Source organism: Taurulus bubalis (genome assembly GCF_910589615.1).
Source record: "Taurulus bubalis genome assembly, chromosome: 4".
NCBI classification, from domain to species: Eukaryota; Metazoa; Chordata; class Actinopteri; order Perciformes; family Cottidae; genus Taurulus; species Taurulus bubalis.
Genome location: NC_136592.1, coordinates 17,569,605 through 17,591,840, shown reverse-complemented (window position 1 = coordinate 17,591,840; position 22,236 = coordinate 17,569,605). Strand labels below are relative to the sequence as shown.

Here is a 22,236-nt window from a genome sequence, read left to right as displayed (position 1 = left end):
ATTCCTTCAATTAAATTTTAGATGCAGAAAATATGTAAGATAGTTTTAAACAACATTTTAGGGGAAACACAATATAGTGACAGCTGGAAACCGTACATTTAGAATAATAGGTTCGGCAGTGATTTATATTTTGATATGTTTCATATACATTTTTGTAATTATGGAGAGGAATAAATACAAAGAGCAGAAAAGAAAGACGAAAATAAAAGAGGCAGTTACACGCAAACAAACAGGCAGGCAGAGGTTAAATATTCCGATACTGTAGCTCTGGTGTATTGTGTTATCTGAGGTTCTCACTCTCCTGGGATTCAAACCCATGAGCTTCTCTCATTCTCTACTGAGACTTTAGTGTTAATTAGAAGCTGGTCTCTGGGCTGAATCGCCATGAATGTCGTTGTGTGTGTGTCCGTGTGCGTGTGTCCGTGTGCGTGCGTGCGTGCGTGCGTGCGTGCGTGTGTGTGTGTGTGTACCTGTGTGTATCACAGTGTGTTTCGTCTCTCTTTTCTAATTAACAGGCAGATCAGTCATCTGAGGTCCTTCTCTCTCTCCCTCTCTCTTTTGGTATTTTCAGTGCCTCTGAATCTTGTTTGCCTCTTGCCCTTCCTCCTTCAATTTTTTTTTTCCCTTTCTCAGATTATTATCTTTCACCCTCTCAGTTTTTTTACTGTCTCTTTCTAACCTCTCCCCTCAAATCTTGCCACTTTGTCTCTTAACCTGTCTGTTGTGTCTTTTGCAAACCTGCCCATCTCTCACTAACTCCTCACCCTCGCTATTATTCAGTATTGTTTTTATGTCCTTTCTTGTCTATTGCCTCTATGTCTTTGCCCTTCTCTCCGTCTAATGGCAGTGATCGCCTCCAGCTAACTAATTGTGATTAGTTGAAAGGGCAAATATATGACCAGATAAAACTTCCTCTGCAATGGGGACAGTGCTTGTTGACCAAAACTAACCATTTAATATTACTGTACTTTTTGACTTTTGCCAAATATCTCTGGCAATAACACATGGGTGATTTTGAGGTACACTTGGAGTAGGACAAAATCAATATGGATCAAATAGAGCATTTGGAAAGATATTATGAAAAATGTTTTTCATAATGGAGATCTGCAGGCTCTTTGGGAGCAATACTGAACGTTTTAGCAGTAGAGTTTGGGGCAAATGTTTTGAAAATACCAATTTTTACCTGGACAATTTAATGTAATAAAAAGAACTGTTTTTCTATTGTGAAATAGCCGAACAGCTGTACTTTGACCCCCAACTTTACATCCAAGGGATTGTGGGGATCCCCAGTCCCTTTGATCAGTCCTAGCCATCGAAACAGCTTCAGGCTCCCCCGGATTGTCATTAAAAATATTGAGTAGTTTTGGGGATATTATTAGACCATCATCTTTCCTGGTTCATTGTTCTTGAACTTACTGTTCACTATTTTTTGGGCCTTATTGTGACCTTCCAAAATGTTAATGTGGTCTTTCAGTTGTCCAACACACATGCATGTGGATGTATAGGGAAACCGGATGAAAGAAATTGTCTTCACACCACAGCCCAAAGTACTTTTTTTCTCCATTGCACAAGGCTGTACGTTTTGTACTTATACCAAGTTATGCATTTTTATGTTTGTATCCGATGCGAAAGGTTTCTGAAAGGCAGCACTCCTGTAGACAGTAGCATTGTGGAGCTAATTATATACCCTTTTTGGTAATTGAATCCATTTTCTAGAACACATTATGTTCCTTTCCTCAAACTGCAGCATGAATATACAACAAGTGGTTCTTTCTTTTTTACCTCGTCACAATATTTCAAATTCAAGTGCTCTTTTTGTACATAGAAAGTTGCTTTATTTGAACAACCATTGTTTTGTTTTTGTATTTCTGGTGTTTTATCACTTTCACTCTTGATGTCATAACATATTTTGCACTATAACTACCCACGTTGTGTGTGCACACTGTATCAGGTAAAACATTCACCTTCACTTTCAGTGTTTTAGACAATGAAGTAAAAACTATATTTTGTATCGCTAATTTAAGTAACGGGGATGATTAACACAATCATGGAAACACATTTGATGATGAAGATGCGCTTGATAAATGGTAATAGCCCACTCCTAGAGAGAATTGTTTTATTTTGTATTGACTGATGTGAATGATCAATGAAAGGCTTCAAAACCCATGTTTTACTAATGATCTGTAAAAAAGAAATTCAAGTAAAAATTCGATGTAAGTAGCCAAGTGGAGAAGTAGAATAAGTAAGTAAGTAAGTAATCAGTTTAATCTCACTAGCAAGTAGTGTTTGTGAAAAACACCTGTGAAATACCTGCAAAAGGAAAACTTTGAAAGGGGCTGTGAATGATTTAATTGTGGGGAATTTTTTAAGTTTTTGATTTAAGGGTTTCATGGATAATTTAAGATATGTCAGTTTCAGTTTTGGTTGTATTGCACCCTAATTCCTCTCTCACTGCCACATCCTCTCTCTGTGGTTTCTCTTTGAGGAGACATTTGCAATCTGAGGGCATAACTTTGATTACTCCATAAATCTTCTTTAAAACTCTGTCGCTCTGTCTCTCTCTTGTGCTTTCTTCCTCTCTAGCTCGTACATGTGGCAGCAATCTAAGGGGGCCCAAAGGGGTCATAACTTCTCCGAACTACCCGGTTCAATATGAGAACAATGCACACTGTGTGTGGGTCATCACTGCAATGGAGTCTGGGAAGGTGAGCTTATATTCATTATTTTACCTTCACATTGGTCAATAATATTCAATATACTGGTTGTAATTGAGAGTGACAGGAGAGGCAAAAAATACCGCAAAAAATACCGCAAATATTGTCTTTTGTGGTCCAGTGTTGAATGGATGTTGTTTTAGACTTCTTTTTGGTTTTCCTGCTTGATGACTGAATTTGCCTCATATTGTTGAGCTCATGGTCACCACACCTCCCCAATATTGTGAATGCAACTTTGTTGTTGAGCCATTGTTGTATAGAACTGAAAAAAATCATATCCCTGCAGTACAACATCTCAGGTATCTTAATCTGTATAATCTTTTGTGGTATTTTTTATCTTCGTCATTGTCTTCACTGTCTTCTCCCCTTTCCCAGCTCCTGTACCCTCAGCTCTCCATTCTTTCCTTCTGCTAGCCTCTCATTTCCTCTTCTTTTTTCTCTACTTCTCTCTCCCTCATCTACTCTGCTCTCTCTTTGATTTGTCTAAAATGTTAAGTTTAAAGATGGTGAGAGGGAAGAGCAAAAATAGATCAAGATGGCACTGAGATCATAGAAAACTACAGTGGAGAAGAAAAAGGGAAAGTTTAGAGGAGAAAAAATGTTCAAAAGAAAGAATGTTCAGCTCGCAACTTCACAATGCAAAAGTGAGATCTAGGAAGAGAGAAATGAAAAAAAGACTGAATGTCCAAGCAGGTCCTTGATATGTCATTGAAGTTTTCTCCAAAGGTGGATGGAAATGGAGTCTACTCAATTCTGAGGATGGAGAAATAATAAGATATAATTGAGTAAAGAATTAAAAAGGGGTGAGACTCTTTCTGACCTTGATAGAGAGCCATGACAACAAATAGCTACTGTATGACAAAGTTTCACTTATCCATGAGACTAATGTATTTTTATTTTTACAGAACTTTGCAGACATTTATCCTTTATTAAGCCTCTTAAAGTAAAACAAGTTTAATAATGCCACATGTGCCACATATTACTGGTGGTTGTGCTTGGTGTCAGATGACAAGTCGTGTGTGTACGTCTTGGAATTTAAAATAGAATCCAAAACAATAGAGTATAATGGATTTAAGTAGTTCCATCTTTGGACAGATGGAATGTCTCATCTGTTGTGTGTACTGCCTGCCTGCGTGAATGCGTGCATGCTTGAGGTTTGAGAGCACTTTAAGAATGTACTATAATGACAGATTATCGGCTACTACAGGTGCTGGCATTTGCAGAATGTCACTATCTAAATACACCGAGGGAGAGACAAGGACAGAGGCAAACAACGGGATAAAGACAGTAATAGACTATACTGTAGTAGAATAGAAAATAATAGAATAGGTTCAAAATGAATGACATATTAATAATAAAGTCCAATCTGTCTGCTATACTGAGAGATCAGTGCACTGTATACAATATACTCATGTGCTGAATAATTGTTTAGCTTTTCTAGTTTCCCGCTCTTAAAATTAAAATTGAATACATAATGTGAAATCCTCCTTATTCCACCACTTAATGGAATGATCCAGCATGGCATGATGCTACGCATGTGTGCTCCTAAGCTGCATGGCCTCTATCAGGCAGACACTGGGCGGTTTATTGATTTTGCGTGTTGAGTTAACTTACACTACACATTTCAATCTGCCTTTCTGCATGGCTTTTTTTTTTTTTTTTAAATCACTGAGCGTAAGCACGGTACTTGTAGTCGGTTTTGTCCAGTGACAATTTTAAATAAGATTTTATCTATCTTTTAGATTTTTATTTTTTTGTGTGTTAATTTTCCAAGTGTAACAGGGTCGTAACTAGACCCAAAAGCAACACACGTGACTCTAGGGATCTTTGACCTTTTAATGGAATCTCCGGAAACAGGCAGGCGGAGGAGTGGAGCTGGAGGGAGTCGCTGACAAACAGAGTGAGGAGGGTGTGGCGCTGAACTGTGATACCAAGACCAAGATCGGGACAAAGTTCTGCACAGTGTTAGTCGGTTCAAAGAGAGATTCTTTTGTATTGTAAGAAAAATGGCTACAAAGGTCTATAAAAATGTACATTGATGGATTTCTTTTTTGGAAAATGCGTAAGTACCAGGTGGCATGTAGTAGGATAACAATTACAGTGAGTTGTGTAAAAGCTGAGTGTACTTCAAAAACAGCACCTACATGGCAGCTTCCTCTCTTTACTGAGAAGTCGACAACCAAAAACACTGACTTGCACAGTATTATTTATCATTATTTAAACTTTATTAGTATTTATATAACTTGGTTGTGTTAACCTCCTTTATCCTAAATTAAAGAGTATACCTCCTGGATCATCAATCTTTAATTCATTTTCAGGGAATGAGACATATTATTAAACACATCACTTAGAATCTTAAGTGTAAGTTCCAGATAAATAAATATTACTTTAAGTTTTTTTGTGGACAATTACTGCAGAAAGTTTCAGGGAGCGGCCATGGTATTTCAACAGAGTAAATAGGCATGAATTAGCCCTTTGTCGGGCACTGAAAATTACCATATATGGTTACTTGCAAGATAAATGGTTAAGATTAATAACCATAAATTATATTTCTATAACTTTATTTTTCTTGGATACCATCTCAGGCTCTTTGTCTCCTCTCATCCCCTTCTGTATTGCCTCTCTCTATCGCTCAGCCTCTGACTGACTATTATTCCAGATGACTTCTTCCATTAATAACAAGTGTTTTTATTGAAGTGTGGGTGCCTTTTTCTTTTCTTCTTTGTGTAGGTTTACACAAGTTTCAATAGCCAATAAGTAGCGCTGGCTGCTTGTGAGTCTGTTGTCATTCTAAGTTCTGAATAAAAGCAGCACAATCAATATGGTTTGTAATGGTCTGACAGCCTGTCAGAAAAATCTGCAAGCTTTTATTTGTGTGTGTGCCTGTGTTATTATTTTGTAAGTTTGCAAACGGGTACCTGGTTGTATGTGTTATGAATATCGACTGTGTGTTTTCTTTCTGCCAACTTAATTGCTAACTGCCAGAGGTTTTTGAAAAATATGTTGACAGGAAAATGTGTCTACGCAGAAGAAAAAAGGACTTAGCAGTGTGTTTATGTCTCTATGTGTGTGTTTCTGTATGTGTCAGTCATTTGATTCATCAGTATGAAACGGATAATTATTTTGTTCGAGTCTGAACCATGCCTGACTGCTCACACACATCCACCCTTAAACGCATCGTCACACACGCCCATTAGGTCTCTAATCATTGCTGTCTTTTTCCTAATTAATTCATATTAGTGTGTGTGGGTGTGTGCCAGTGTGCTATTATAGTATTGGATGTTGGGTCATTTTCATGCATGGATCAGCATCATCACTTTAGTTTTGGCAGGACACATTCTATGACATTCTATCAGATTTTGTTAAATTTTACTTGATACAGAAATTGAGGCCAGAATATGTTAAAGTCCAATCTCATTCTACCAGTGGTGGGCCGTCAGGGCCAGCTAAGCCTTCTCTGCTGGCCTAAACAGAATCACAAAGTTATAGCTATTTTATAATTTAATTGTTTTTCACAAATACACTACATGTATTATATGTTTTTTCTTCCCTATTAGCTTATTTCCTCATTGCACAGGTCCTGTCTTCCTTTGTTGCTCTGCTTCCAGCCTGCAGTGCTGCTTTCAGTGCAGCTGGTTTTAAGGAGTGCTTTCATCCAGTCAAAAAACTGCGGTCAAGTCTGACAGTTTTCAGCTGACTTCAAAGTATACACAGGAAGTCACAGGAAAAATGACTTCCTGTTAGTTCCGAACTTTAGGCTTCATGTAGTTAGAAATGTTTGTGTAGCTGCATGCTTTGTTCTTTTTATGTCTGCCTGTGAAATACATGACTACTGGTTTTGATATGTGTTGCAGAAATAAGATTTTGTATTATCAACCACACAAGATATGTTTTTAGATTAAACATGAGCCTAATAGTCAACAATCGAGCGTTAAGTATTACAACTACACATAAAATAAGGATTTTCTACAACACGTGGTGTTTGCTGTCAAATCTAAGAGCCAATCAGCTCTCTGATGTGGCGACAGCCAGGTGTTTCCCATCATGCACTGGGCTACGCAGTCGGTGGAGAGCTACTGCGGCGCCTGGCTCTGAAATCGCACACAAATTCCACCAGCATGCATTGCGCGCCGATCGCCGGCAATTAATTCTGCACAGAACTGGCTCATCTCCAACGAACCTATTATTGTCAATCACCACGGACAGTGCGCCCGCAATGGTTGGCAGCTTGAATGGATTTATTGCCAAGTGCAGGGAAGACTTTCTTAATTAACAAGCATTATGCGCTACAATGCTAAACATGAAAGAGATCATGGATGTGGCAACGAAGATCGCCTGTTCTATTCGAGCGAGAGCTCGTCAAAGACCGCTGTTCTGTGCGCATCTGGAGAAGGCCGACTGTATAATAATATTATAAAAATATTAAGTCCAAACACCGTTCCACCATGACTGATGAACATTTGATCTGCCTGAGGCTGGCTACCAGCAGCTACTGTCCGGACAATGCAACCCTGCTGGTTCCATTCAGTGAAGTCATCAGAGTAAAATGTAATGACCAAAAATGTACAGAATTGTATTGTGTCATAAGGGTTCATGCAGTTATGCAAGGTACGCCAATATTGTAAATATAAAGTATATATTTATACATTAATAATGCTATATATATGTAAATAGGTATTTACCATTATGAATGTAGGTAGATCTTTTTGACTTGGTCATTTTAAAAGTAGCTTGCGAGCCAAAAAAGTGTGGGCACCGCTGACGTAGACTGAGAAAAATCAGTAAAGTGCATAGTAAATAATGCTCAGTGTCCATTATAATGGAAAGACAGTCACCAGTAGCTGCCTAATTAGCACATTATCTCAAGTCAAGGCCTTTTGCAATTATGTCTTTTGACTGTAATTTGGCAGTCTGACAGACCATAATTCATCGTATGAGCTCTTTCTTTGACTCTCACTCCTGAACATTGCACTTTTCTACCAAAGGAGGCTGTCCATAGTGATGCATGGACGTCCCACGGTCACACTTTTGTAGTGTTGTGCACTGGCCTCATGAATTCAAATGATATGTATTGTGGTAATGTCAAATATTATGGAATAAGGCATCTGCTAACATGTCAAAAGACATTTCTCAACCCACAGTCTGCTGTTGCCAGCTAGTTTTCGGCTGTATCAACACTGTATAATGCGGTTTCCACAGAGCTGTCACACAGCTGTTGCTAAAGCATTGTATGCATTTTATTTTCCTAAACTGTCCAGCCCACAGGTCAACAGCACTCAAAGGTGCTGTAACAACTCAACAAGGGAGTTATTTTACCAGACAGCAACCGTTTGCTTTCTTACCCCTTAAAACAGAAGTCACCTCGGGGCAGGACTGCAACACATAAACATGGCATATCTGGATACTTTGAGGGTATATCCAAGAGGGTAGCATCCTTGGAAGTCTATTTTTAAATTGCTGGTACTTTATTTGTCCCACATTGAAACTCACTTCTCAGAGCATATAACAACACTGCTACATAACAACCAAGATAAAAAATATTGACATATAAACCCAAGATGCAGTAATCAACACAAATGTTGCACTCTCTGCTGTGTATCAAAACCATGTTTATAATAGTGCAGCTGTAAGGACACATTACCTCCTAAGAAAATGTATCTCTTGTGGCCAGATCTCAAGGAATTTAATCATTCCTCCTTGTTTTTTTGTCACACAGATCAAAGACATTCAGGTCAGGTAGACTGTTAATGGGTGATTGCCTATCTACGTTAGCCCTGTGATTGCCTGGCCATCGGTCTAGGTCACAATCTGCCCTCTGGTCAGTGCATCGTGGGACTGATTCTGGCCCTCAAGACCCCAAAAAACTATAAAGAAAAGCAATGAATGGATGCTGAAGGCCTTTACACACAGAGAGCAGAGATCCTTACAATAGACCATGGGCACCACCCACATAACAAGTACTAAAACAGACAAAAATCCTGAAACATTGTATTACCTAAGGAATAACAGTTTAAGCTAATAAGTTGACCCTACAGCTAAAAGAGTAAACTCTGGCCTAGTGGACTACATTGGTCTGTTGCATTGGAATTGGACCTCTATGCACATTCAGCTGCAGCAGTTACCTCTGTGTGCTGGTTAACCATATTGCAGAGGCTCTACACTGCTGATCTAAATCAATTGTTTGGATGAGAATCCACAAATAGCGACTTGGTATGCATCCTGCTGCTATGTTTGTCCCTTGTTGCCCGGCTGCACGGTGCGTATGCATCGTAAAATTCACTGTAGTTGCAAGATCCAGTGCACTGTAAAGATGATTTAAAACGCTCTCTTGAGTTGCTATGAGCAGAAAAAGTGCTTCTAAGATTTCAATTATATTATCAATCAGATGCTCCCTATGAAATCAAGTTTAGAAAAAAAATTATATTAAGAGTAATCTGATAAATTCTTTATTACAAGCAGTTTGTTTTTTGTAACTGATCTTAACTGAGCTCTCCCAGGTATGAAGCATATTTTGTGGATGGTGTCCTCATACAGGTTCAGGTGGTTGTCTACTTGTTTATTTAGCTGAAAGACTAAAAGTAATCTAATGGTAAGAATGCCCCCAACTTCCATTGTGGCAGCTCGCCGCTGGCTCAACATAGCTGCACAATCTCAGCAAGGGAATGCACTCTGCTTTCAGCACACCTGTTCCATGTATGCACTACGTCTGACAAGGGGTCACCTTAGTACATAGTTTACACTTTTTCTCGACAATTTATTTTGTCAGAGGGTAGTAGAAATGCATTTCAGCTTCATTGGACACATTTATGTAAAAAACTAAACATTTCACTTTAGCCTAAATACCATCAGGCCTGTATATACCCTGTATATCACTGAAATTGAACAAAACCAGCAGGATTTACAAGAGGTTGCTTCACTTGTCAGTCCAGCATCGCCAGTGTTAGACCATCCAAATTGGTTTTCATCAGTGATGTGCAGTTTACTGATGTTCCGTCGTATAAGTTCTTGGTACTTTACTGTCTAAATTATGTTACATGTCATGTTAGTTGGGGGTGCGATCTACAAAAGATTTTACTATGTAACTTCTGTCCTTGTGGGCCTGTGTGTTGAGTGAATTGTATTCCTCCTGCATACGTATATTCTTACACATGATCCCTTCAAACTTCTGATTCAAGTAAGTCAATTTGTAAGTGTGCCATTTTTTTAAGAAATAATGTACAAATGCATTGTCTTCAAAAGCTGTACTTGGTAAATTCCTCATCTTGAGATAAAATACAGATATATATATATATATATATATATATATATATATATATATATATATATATATATATATATATATATATATATATATATATCAATTTATATATCAAGATATATAAGATATATTTTGTTTTGCAATAATTGCTATATTTACAGTGGGTCAGCTGAGAGGCCGATCAAGTCCTAAGTAAAGATATTGATGTGAGGAAAATAGACTGTTTGTTTTGTTGGGTGCGACGGTAATAAGGAGGCAGGCGTTACTGCCACCCACATTGAAGTGAAATACCTCTCAATGTGCACTACCCTTGCAAGGGGTCACCCAAGCTTATTATGTAGGTGAAATGGCTGACTGAACGTAATTCATTAGATGTGCGCAGAGTGTTGACATTTTAAAGGGTCCCAAATCAAATCTTAACTTAGGGCTGCACAACAGCATAGTATGTATGGTAGGGAGAAGGCCTTCTGGCAGGAGATCCCTATTCTAAATAACCCTGCAGAGAAGCATCTGACATGCTGAAGTGCTCTTGAGCAGGATGATGAACCTTTATCAGCCTGTCTGTAGCTAAAGCTGCAGTGAAGTAGAAAATACATTATTCCGTGATTGTTTTTTTTTAACTTGATTGTTTTAGATAGATGGATAGAAAGAAAGTAAGTTATGTAGGTATATGGGTTCATACTTATGTGATATTTCTTCCCACTGATGCGGCTGGAGCTTAGCAAGGGAATTTAAGAACTATTCCACCCAATTATGGCTGTGTTCTCTTGCACCACTCTGACATGAGGCCATAATGGCGAGGGCAAGAATCAAGATCTGCAGACATTGTATAGTTTTTCAGTTTCAAGATTTTTTCCAGGGCAATGGAGCGGGCATCTCTTTGTAGGCATACTACCCATTATTGTTCTGCTGTAGATAGCTGAATGAGTACTGCGTGTAATGTTTATAAGCCTCTGTTGACTGACCAGCTAAAGTATGTGTCAGATTGTTTGACTTGAGAGGCAAACTCATATCCTCTATGTATTTAGGCTCAGAGTAGTAGGACGATTACTATCAGCTTCTCAGCTGTGATCGTGCCCTGAGGAGTCCCTACAATTCACAACAGTACAACTTTCCTGGCTAACTGAGTGAAGGTATTACACTGTAGGTTTGGATTGCACAGTGCTCTTAACAATGTTTGAATGGCCTATTGAGCTGCTCTTTGCTGCTCAGCTGCTTACGAATGACCTCAAAGTGATACCATTACCATGCCTTTAAACTGAAACACAGATTTTTCTTGAACAGCCCAAATTTGAACACTAGAAACTCTCTTATGAGTACTGCAGGATCTCAATAATGGGACGGGTTCAAAAGAATATATACAGACCTGTACTGCAGCCATCAAACTGAAGGCACATTGTGTGCTTACTGTCAACATTGTTCATTTCAGTTGAAGATTGGCAAAGATGTAGATTACACTTTCTCACATGTTCTCCTTTCATTGTTGCTTCCTTCCTTTCTTTTTTTTTATTTCTATCTATGTTTTATAAAATCAATAAAGAAGCTAGTTTAATGTAGTTTGGGGTTGCAGGCTGCTCCTAATGTCTTTCTAAATGTGCCTATTTGGATCTATTGAACAGCAATGAGCTTCTTGCTAATGACCTTAGAGTGATAACGCTTCAGTTCCTTCCTTTAAGTCTCTGCCTTGCCTGTCTAGACGCACACATACACAAATAAAGATGGAAATATATAGGCACCGAAACGGAGCTAAACTGTTCTCACACATACGGCAAAACAGGCATGCCTAAACATCCTTCTGCTTCAGCTGTTCAGACAGACAGACCTGAGAAAACTACCTCCTACACACACATACTCACAGGCACAAAATGGTGTGTGCATGCCCAGATAGCCTGTTTCTGACTGTGTTCCGCTTCACTCCTTTTCTTTATAACCACAAGCTGCAGCTATAACATCACCTTCCTAAAATAATGGCCTAAGTCATTTTTTCAGGTTTTTCAGAAAACACAAAAAAATAATACCAATCTAATAGGGGTGCACAAGCTGCCTCTAGACACGGCACAACAGGCATACTGTAATAACGGTCAAGTTATGTTATGATTACTAATATTATGTTCATATTATGAGATTTTCATTGACAAAAATGCTAACTAAATTGCTAGCTTCAAAATGCCATATTAAAAAGCTTATAAAATTGCCTAAGTCAGATTGTCTTTTGACTTCTTTTTTGCAAAATAAAATAGCTTAAGTCACACTCTTGACATAGGCCATTATACTACAGGGGTAGAATCGCATGATCTGTTCAACTGAGGATGTAGGCGATTTTACCAGAGGTGGCCAGTATCATGAGGAGATGATTTGGGCAAGAAAATATTTTTTGTCAAAAAATGACTTGGGCCATTATTTTAGAAAGGTGACGTAGGAGCGGTCGGTAAAATAACGCGCATTTTCGTAATGTCACTTCATATCCCTTTATTGTTTAACAGAAAAATAAATAAAAACTTCTCTTGAACAGAAAAAACCCGCTTTGTATCTAAATGCGTTTCAATATGTCGATATCTTAATGTGCTCTTAATGCGTTATCATAATGCGGTATTCATGCGTTTTTCATGCGGTCTTCATGCGGTTAAAAATAGGTTCCCCTTCCGCTCTCTAAACAAAACACACCTGACTGCACTCAGGTGACATCTATATATAACGTTGACGCCCCCTGACGTCATTGCGTGCGTCATCAAAACAGAGTCAATCAAACAGACAGGTAAAACACAAATCATATAATGGCTTCTACACTCCGGTCCCTAATTGACCGGTATAGGACAATTTGTACATTTACATATAAGAAGCCTATTCTAAGAGTCCTTTGTGACAATATTCAAGATTGTCATGGTCCATAGAATTTCAAAAATATGCCAAAAGTAATCCATTTAGTTCCGATAGTCCATTTTGGGAAAAAGGTTTCAGCAAAAAGTTCAATGAAAAGTTCTTGAGGGAAAGAGAAGAAAGAAGAGAGAAAAGGTTCGCTAAAGTCCTTTCAGGGGTCAAAATAAGAAAAGGGCAAAGAGACCTGTCTCATCAGGTCATGTCTTGTAGAAGGCACAGCTTTGTGATGGGTCTTTCTAAGGTGCCATTTTGTGTCCTGATCTTGACCCGACGTACATGTCCTCTTTTATCGGGGAAGATTTCCGTGATTCTGCCCATGGGCCAGGAGTTGCGTGGTGCGCTTTCATCGATGATCAGCACTATGTCTCCATGCTTTAGATTCTTTTTGATCTTATTCCATTTCTGTCTCTCTTGTAGCAATGGACGGTACTCTCGTGTCCAGCGTTTCCAGAAGAGATCAGCTATATACTGGGTCTGTTTCCATCTTCTTCTGGAATAGGTGTCACTTTTGTCAAAGAATCCAGGTGGAAGAGTCTATATTCGCTTCATTAGAAGCAGGTGGTTAGGAGTCAGAGGTTCTGGATCTTTTACATCCTGAGATAAGACTGTGATGGGCTCGTCATTCATGATTGCCTCTACTTCACAAAGAGCTGTTTGGAGACTCTCGTCATCCAGGGTCTGTTCCTTTGTGATGGAGTAGAGGATCTTTTTAATTATCCGGATGAGCCGCTCCCACACGCCTCCACGATGAGGACCATAGGGTGGATTGAATGTCCATTTGATACCTTCAGCGTCCATCGAATGCTGGATCTTGCTGAGGTTAAGGTGGGTAAGTGCTTCTCGAAGCTCCCGTTCTGTCCCAACGAAATTTGTACCATTGTCAGAAACAATCTTCTTCACTTGGCCTCGTCTGCAGATAAATCGTCGAAGTGCAGAAATGCAGGAGCTTGTATCCATTGAGTAGGCCATCTCCAGGTGTACGGCTCTGCATGCGAGACACGTAAACAAGGTTCCATACCTTTTCACCTTGCCGCGGCCACGCTTGACTTCTATGGGACCAAAGTAGCCCAGTCCAGTATGGGTAAAGGGTGGCAAGTCAGGTGTTATCCTGTGTAGAGGTAGGTCGGACATTTTTTGTGTCATTGCTGTGCCATGCCATCTCCTGCAGAGTACACAATCCCGTGTGATCCTTCTCGCAGCTGAATTTGCTCTAAGAACCCAGTATTTTGTTCTGAGTTTTGCGATCATTTGATTTCTTCCACAATGACCCATCAAGGTGTGGGTGTGGTGTAGGAGTATCTTTGACAGGTGGTTGTCTTTGGGTAGAATGGCAGGATGTTTGGTTTCTTCCGGCATTGCCAGCTTACTCAGTCTGCCTCCAACTCTCAGGATTCCATGTTGGAGGATGGGATCTAGTCTATAGATCCTACTGTTTCTTTTTATGGGTAAGCCCTTTTGTAGAGAGGTCACCTCATCTTGGAAGGATTGTTGTTGGACATAGGACACGAGTGATTGCTCGGCCTTGCCTAAATCCTCCACAGACATCTGTGACCTAGCTGGGTCACTCATTTTCTTTAAGTTCAATTTTCTCAGAGTTTCTTTGATTTTTAAGAGCCAGGCTGATGATCGAATCAATTTGTCCCATGATGAGAAGTGCTCGATAAAACAAGTCAGTGGATTTCTATTCTGCAGTGCACTTGTAGTGAAAGTCAGAGCCACCTTCTTGACCTCCGAGTCACCGTCGGACAGTGTGGGTGGTACCTGGATCATTGGCCAGTCTGTTTCCAGTTGCATCAGAAAGTTTGGCCCTCTCAGCCAGTGTCCTTCTTGAAGGAACTTCTCAGCTTTCATGCCTCTTGATGCATTGTCTGCGGGGTTGAGTCCAGTCTTTATGTTGCGCCATTGGGATTTGTGTGTCAGATCCCGAATAGTGGTCACTCTGTTAGCCACGTAGGTTTGAAACCTTCTGGCGTCATTTTGGATGTATTTTAAGACGGCGGTGCTGTCGGTCCAAAACACTGAGTCTCCGAGGGTTGACTCAAGCTCTCTCCTCAGCATCCTGTCTATCCTAGCAGCGAGGACTGCACTGGCAAGCTCCAGCCTTGGGATTGTCACCACCTTTAAGGGTGCAACTCTTGCCTTTCCAATCACAAACACCATGTGAGCTAGTCCACTGACACTGGTCAGTTTCAAATAGCTGACTGTCCCGTAACCTCGCTCACTGGCGTCGCAGAAGTGGTGCATCTGTGCTCTAGAAACTTCAAAATCTGGTGGCCTAAGGCATCTCCTGATTCTTAGGCTGGAAATCAGGTTAAGATCTTTCAGATACTCCTTCCATCTATCTGTGTAAGCAGTTGGTATTGATTCATCCCATCCATAATTTAGCTTGCACAGGTCCTGCAGTATTCCTTTCTCTGTCAACATGACCGGTGCTATGAACCCCAGAGGATCGTATACTGAGTTCAACACAGACAAAATGCTTCTGCGGGTGACTGATGGTTGTTTCGGAGTGATCGAGAAGAAGAACGTGTCTGATTCAATGTCCCATCGCATGCCAAGAGCACTTTCTATGGGCAGTTTGTCTTTGTCGAGTTCTAGATCTTTGACCTCTTTGACCTCTTCAGCCGGAACAGAGGCAAGGACTGCACGACTGTTACTGGTCCATTTGGTGAGTTTAAATCCACCTGTGGTGCATATGGATCTGAGCTCTTTCACTAGACAGATTGCTTGGGTCTCGGTTGGGACAGATTTGAGACAGTCGTCTACATAAAAGTTGTGACGAATGGTGTTGAGAACTTCGGTACTACACTTTCCTTCGTTATCGTCAGCTGTCCGCTTCAGGGCGAAATTGGCACAGCTCGGGGATGAGACTGCTCCAAAGAGATGCACCGTCATCTCCCCTTCCGCTCTCTAAACAAAACACACCTGACTGCACTTAGGTGACATCTATATATAATGTTGACGCCCCCTGACGTCATTGCGTCATCAAAACAGAGTGAATCAAACAGACAGGTAAAACACAAATCATATAATGGTTTCTACAGGTGACGATAAGCAACCTCTACTTCACCCATACTGCATGCAGCAACAACACCTGATCTTATACTGTGAATCCAGGCCCGTAGAGATTACCCCCGAACCCCCCCCCCCCCCCCCCCCGCAGTTTCCCAAAATCGCTCGTAACTATCCTTTAAAACAACGGATTTCAATAATAAACACATCTCCGTGACCGTGCGGGCATGTAGGAGTCGAACGGCGCCATCTAGATTCTTACCAGCCACCTATAAGTAACTTTAAATTCCGTCAACCGTCGGAGATTTTTTTATTTTACATTTCTGGGTCCAGCATTTCCCCTGTCAAATGGACGATCTTTGATCCACCTCAGACGGCACATGCGCAGTTTACTGAAGAGAATGCAACCAGGCTGGCTTCTGGGAAATGTAGTTTTCCTATAGAACTTTGACGTTTTTCATTTTTTAACCGATTTACACAGTTTTTCCCCTGAAAAGCCTTCAAATGACCCCGCCACTTTGTTTTTGTGTGGTTTCATTACATATTCGGGTTCTTTAGGCTCTGTTCTTTCTAACAAGGGGTGTTATTAGTATGTGAGACCTTGGTAAGGGTCTGAAGCACACATTTTGAACATGTCGGAAACCGCTCGAAAAGCATTTTTTTGCCATTCTTAATTAGATCATGCTGGATGTTCATAGTTATGATAAAAATGTTATAAAAGTTTTATTTTTTTTAAATATACATTTTCTTCACAAGAAAATTCTGAAAAAAATGATACAAAATAATACAAGTATTATCACTCATTTGTGGTTCATACGACTATTTGAAAACTTAATCTTGAGATGCTCCCCCAGTACCGGGGGAATGGGTCTTCACAGTTTGCTATTTGACAGTTGACTGTTGCTATGTGGACGATGCCTGGTTTGTGTACGTTCCAAACTTCCTTTGCTTCCCTATCTCTGTGGCCATCAAAATAAAAGTCCCATTCACCGTTGACACTTAAATCATATTCTGTGACAGAGGATAAGGGAGAGCCAGGCGTGCGCCAAGTTTTCTGCAAGTCCAGCGAAGTCAGGCTGCAGTGAAGAGCCAGGATGCAGTGAGGAGCCAGGCAGCAGTGAGGAGGCCTCGGGTAGCCGTGTGACAGAGTCAGATGAAACTTTTAATACTACACTTTACCCTGGTGACCGGGCACATTTACCGGTGGATATTACTGATGCTGACATGAAAAAGTTCCATGGGACCATGTAAATGTGAAGGTCCGTATCCTAAAGATAAAAAGGGGAGATGTTTTTCTCAAGATTTGTATCATAGAGTGTCAAAAAAAGAAACCAAGATACACTGCAAATGGCTGTGTTACTCCCCCAAAATTGACAGAGTATATTGTGAGCCCTGTTGGCTTTTTGGTGAGAGAAGATCTGCATGCCAAAACAGTGCCTGAACTACGGGAATAAATGATTGGCAAGGACTGTCTAGAAAAATAAAAGAGCACAAACACACTCGCTCACATACCTGTTCATTTATCTTTGGATAATGACCGCCGGACAATACATTATCCCTTACATATGGGGGGGGGGCCTCATGTGTTTCCGTTACGGCACTGTGTGAATCATAAATAGTCATCCTCTCTACAGTTAAGATTTTGAAATGTATTTTTTTAAGAAAATCAAAAAAAAAAGAAAAAAGAAGTAGTTCCCCTCAAGTCTCAAAGTCTGAGTGTACATCTTTGATTAACAGCTAAGCCAGTAGAGCCACATAAATGCAACTTGAGAACAAACGACAATGTGCCTGGGACTGTAGTTTACAAGCTGAGAATGGACACATTTATGTTAGAACTGGGACAAAGAATAAGGAAATTGCCAAGCTGGCATTTCAATGTTTGATATTATGTTTGAAATGTTTAAATTATTAATCACCATCGTGGATCGTTATCCCCCATATTACCAGGGTAGTTGACGTGATGAGCACTGTTGATGCTTTAATTAACATGTCTTTAAAATAATAAAATAAACAATCTGAAGATTTTGACAGTGACAGTAATGTTTTTTTTTTTTTAAAGAAGGGGAAATATAATACAAAAACCTCATCAGCAAATAAAGTGCTATGGTTTATTAATGCTCCGTGGGATTTATTGTTAGCCAGGAATTAATACCTCACAATGCTGTTTTACCTCTTTCTCACATTATATTATTATTATTTTAAAAGCTATTTTAAAAAGACTAAGCATTGCCAGAGGGTGCAACATTCAGGGTGTAATGTGCTTTCCAAAAGTCTGACTCTATTATTTATTGAGCTAGATCTTGAATTTAAGTTGCTGATGTGAATGGTTAACATGTTTTTTTATCCTCTTTTTAATATAATGTAAGTGTATGTTAAAGTGACATGTGTGTTTAAGTTAAAGTGTATGTTAAGTGGCACAAGTGTTTAAATACAAAGTGTGCAGGGGTGTGACCGGTAAGAACAAAGAAAAGAAAGATGAAAGAAAAAATCCCTCAGATGGTTCCATATCATTTTACATTATTTGAACATTTGCTCGCTATTTTTATTTTGACAAAGCACGGCTAAAGGGTTAGACATGCACAGTTGATTCTGGCGTGTTGAATTTGTTTTTTACATCCTGCGGTAAGGTTTTTCTTCACTGTGCTGTTATAAACCATGTGATGGATTCTCATTGGCAACATCACATGTTCATGGTTCATATTAGTTCCAAAATACACCAGAAACTCACCGATTAAGACCAGCATCTTTTCTTAACAGGGGAAACCTACCATCTCCCATTCTGTCAGGGAAATGATCTACAGCTAGTAAATAATTGAGAAGCAGCGAATAATAGAATACCAGTATTACAGCATTTTAGAGGCACAGTAGATTGATGATCCAGAGCTATATGCATGCAGCTACAACCGGAAACGTGTTTGCAAGTTAGGCATTATACACCCAATTTCCATGTGTTCAACAGCAAGATGTTGTGGTGCTGGGTGCGTAGCTCCCAGAGGTGATTTGTGTGAATGTAAAGGAGGATGCTGTCAAATAAAAGCAAGGGGGCTTTCTGTTTCAGAGTTGTTCTTTCTCTCTGCTCCCATTCATTAAAGATGGATTATTTTGAAACACCAAAATGTCACTGAACAATTAATTGTTCTACCTTTAGCATAGCAGCTTCCGTTAAATAAGATGATAGTCACAGCCAAGAACTCTGGGTGTCTTTCTCCCATGCTGGTTTAATCATTAGTGCTCACACGTTTTAGAACAGAATATTTCCTCCCACATGTCCTGCTATAAGGTGAACACAGCTCCATCCTCCATCCAAATATTTGCTCCTTCAATTAATAATCATTCATGATAGATGTTTTCTTCCTATTTTCTACTCAAAAATGTGTTTTTCCTTTCTCCTGTAATTAAACATGACTCCATGGCATGAAGTCAGACTTAATACCGGGACTCATAAGGTCAAGAGTTTGGGGGAGGCTGCCAGTCTTTTAAAAATGGTGTTTTCTATTTACAAAATGTTACTATTCATTTATTGTTATTCACATGCAGCTTCTAACATCATATAGCACTTGCCCAAGAGGCAGTTTGTGAAACTCCCACTTCAATACTAAGCTTTTAACTTTTCCCAGTGATATTAGCATTTGTTTCTATTGCTGGAAATTGTAAGGATGATAAAGCACAAGACCATCCTTGCAGAAATTATAATAAATCTTGTTTGTTTTTTGTCTTTCTTTTTTAATTTGTCTGTATTCTTACCTTTCCTAATTGTCTTTGTTTATAACTGTTTCTGCTTTTTACCCTCTTGTTCTTCTAGGTGATAAAGCTGTCTTTTGAAGAGTTTGACCTGGAAAGAGGATATGACACACTAACTGTGGGTGATGGAGGGAAAATAGGAGACACTCGGAGGGTACTCTATGTGTAAGTGATACTCATGTGTTCTGACCTATAATACAGTAGTCATGAAATGCAACAGCATAGGACACGTTAATTGTTGCAATCAGAGAGAGAAGTGCAGGTCCACATTATGTACTGTATTGTGTTAGTTACATTGTTTTGATGAATTATTTGTACACTTAACAACATCATGTATTTGTCCATCTAATAATTATTGTTATTTTATATTTGTAAATAATTAAAGTCTCCTCAAAGTCAAAAGGAGAAAGTGATAAACCAATAATGCTTATTACAAGTGTGTGTGTGTGTGTGTGTGTGTGTGTGTGTGTGTGTGTGTGTGTGTGTGTGTGTGTGTGTGTGTGTGTGTGTGTGTCTGTGTGTCTGTGTGTCTGTGTGTCTGTGTAGACTTACCGGTTCCAGTGTCCCTGACCTCATCGTTAGCTTGTCCAATCAGATGTGGCTACACCTGCAGTCAGACGATACAATCGGCTCAGCAGGGTTCAAGGCAGTCTTTGAAGGTATGGCCCTCTCCTACCCACATGTTTCTTGCTCTCTGTCTCTGAAACAAACACTCACATACATACACACAAACACATATACACGCTCACATAATGGAGTGTGAAAGTCATTGCGTTGCTGACGAAGTGATTCAATTGTAAACACAACTGCTGTTATCTGTCCTTGTGTATAAATGTGAGTGTGTGAGGCTGTCCATTGCAAGAAGGTAATAACTGAATTACGAGATAATCAGCTGATCGTTTTGCTTGGTTATTTTTCATATTACACCAAAGCTAACACTGATAGAGCGATACAGATGGTGACAGTCACAGTGAGTGAAGGTGAGAGGAATATATACAGTATAAATGTCCTTCTAAGTACTTGATATTTAGAACAATGCATTTTATTTATTTGATTATCTACTGCATTTCACCATGCCAATGTGGCTCTTTAAATCGCATTGAAGTAAACGGATCAAAACTTAATTGAATTTACTCGAGACAAAGAGTGAGACAGGTAGAGAGATGTAATTTGATAAACGTAGAGACAGAGGGACAACAACAAATTGACAAAGTGGGACAGAAGGAGACAAATTGAGTGAGAAGAAATAAACTGTCTCAAGGAGCAATTGAGGGAATAGGAGAGAGGAGGAGAGAGTAAAAGGGGTAAAGGTTGTGCTCCTGGTTCTGCTTAGCTATGCCTGATTCAGTGATTTTGCTGACAGTGTTGTCCGGGAATCAGCTGAGTGCAGCCACAGAAACCGCATGCAACTGTAACTGTAAGCAGTTGGTGTTGAACATCATATTACAAAGTTCCCTTGGCTCAGCTAAGATGGTGTTGACCTTGATTTTGTTAGGTTTACATAAAGGCCCACCTTAATTATATGACATAGTTCAAGGCACTGACACATTATAAACTAAGATTAAAAACCTCTGGATGATCTTCTCGATAGAATAACCTCTAGATGATCTTGTAGTTTTCCTCAGGATAACTGAACAACCGCCTGCGGTATGTTTTGTGTGCGTGTCCTTGCATGTATATATGTGATGCTGTCACATCATATAATGTCACAATGTTACACACTTTGATCAGAGTTACCCCCTGAGAGCCTTAGGTTTTCAGCCCTGCAGAAAAACACAACACGTGTGGCGCTTCCTTGCTTTTGAATGCTGTCATGTTACACTTGTCAATCACTGCAGCTCTGTTTGTGTGTGTGTGTGTGTGTGTGTGTGTGTGTGTGTGTGTGTGTGTGTGTGTGTGTGTGTGTGTGTGTGTGTGCATTTTAGAGAGAGAGAGAGAGCGAGAGAGAGAGAAATAATGAACGCACACAGCCCATTACGATAATTGAGGCTTTCAGTGAAATGCTGCTGCCAAGTTTTTAGGCTGATGGCAATTGGCTGTGAAAAGAGTAACGATGTAAATAATGTACTTTATTTTTTCACTCATCAAAGGACTGAACATTTGGATTAAATGTCTCGATGATCCCTCCATAATATCATAAGTATAATTGTTACTTTATGAAAATATAGTGCATCTGGATACCATTCTTGTTTCATTACTGCAGATTCAAATACCCTAACTACCAGCCGTGACAGCAGGTGGCTCGTATTGTTTTCACTTTTTAAGTGTGTGTGTGTCAAAATGTGGTCCTGGAGACACAAGCGGTTTGAGTACTTTATTAATATGTGTGTCTATTTGTGAACAAATGATGGCCAAGATGACGAAGATGGGTGTGGTCCAAGCAAGGGCACTGAAACAAGGGGATTAGGAAGTGGGGAAAGGCCTTTGGCCTCCCAACTTAACACCTCTGGCCTGATTTGGCGTTGTATCTGTTGGTATCCCATCACAAGATCTCTTGTCTTGACTCGGCTTTGATGGTGTGATTGTCAACCTCAAATTACAAACAATTAACATATCTTAAAGGTACAATCCCGAAGATCTCAGCTTTGTTCTCCTTGATGGCACTTTTGGCCATAAACTATAATTACAAGTGAC

At 39.7% G+C, this 22,236-nt stretch overlaps 1 protein-coding gene across 1 annotated transcript in view; it reads left to right on the top strand.

Annotated features, from left to right (window-relative positions):
* Positions 1–22,236, top strand: part of LOC306735565 (CUB and sushi domain-containing protein 1-like) — a gene marked incomplete at both ends in the record, with an annotated part of 394,295 nt that overhangs the window by 236,635 nt on the left and 135,424 nt on the right. The window contains 3 exons of the mRNA XM_079217050.1: positions 2,584–2,705; positions 19,664–19,767; positions 20,149–20,261. Of these exons, the coding sequence (XP_079073176.1) occupies positions 2,584–2,705; positions 19,664–19,767; positions 20,149–20,261 (339 nt within the window). The remainder of the gene's footprint in view (positions 1–2,583; positions 2,706–19,663; positions 19,768–20,148; positions 20,262–22,236) is intronic.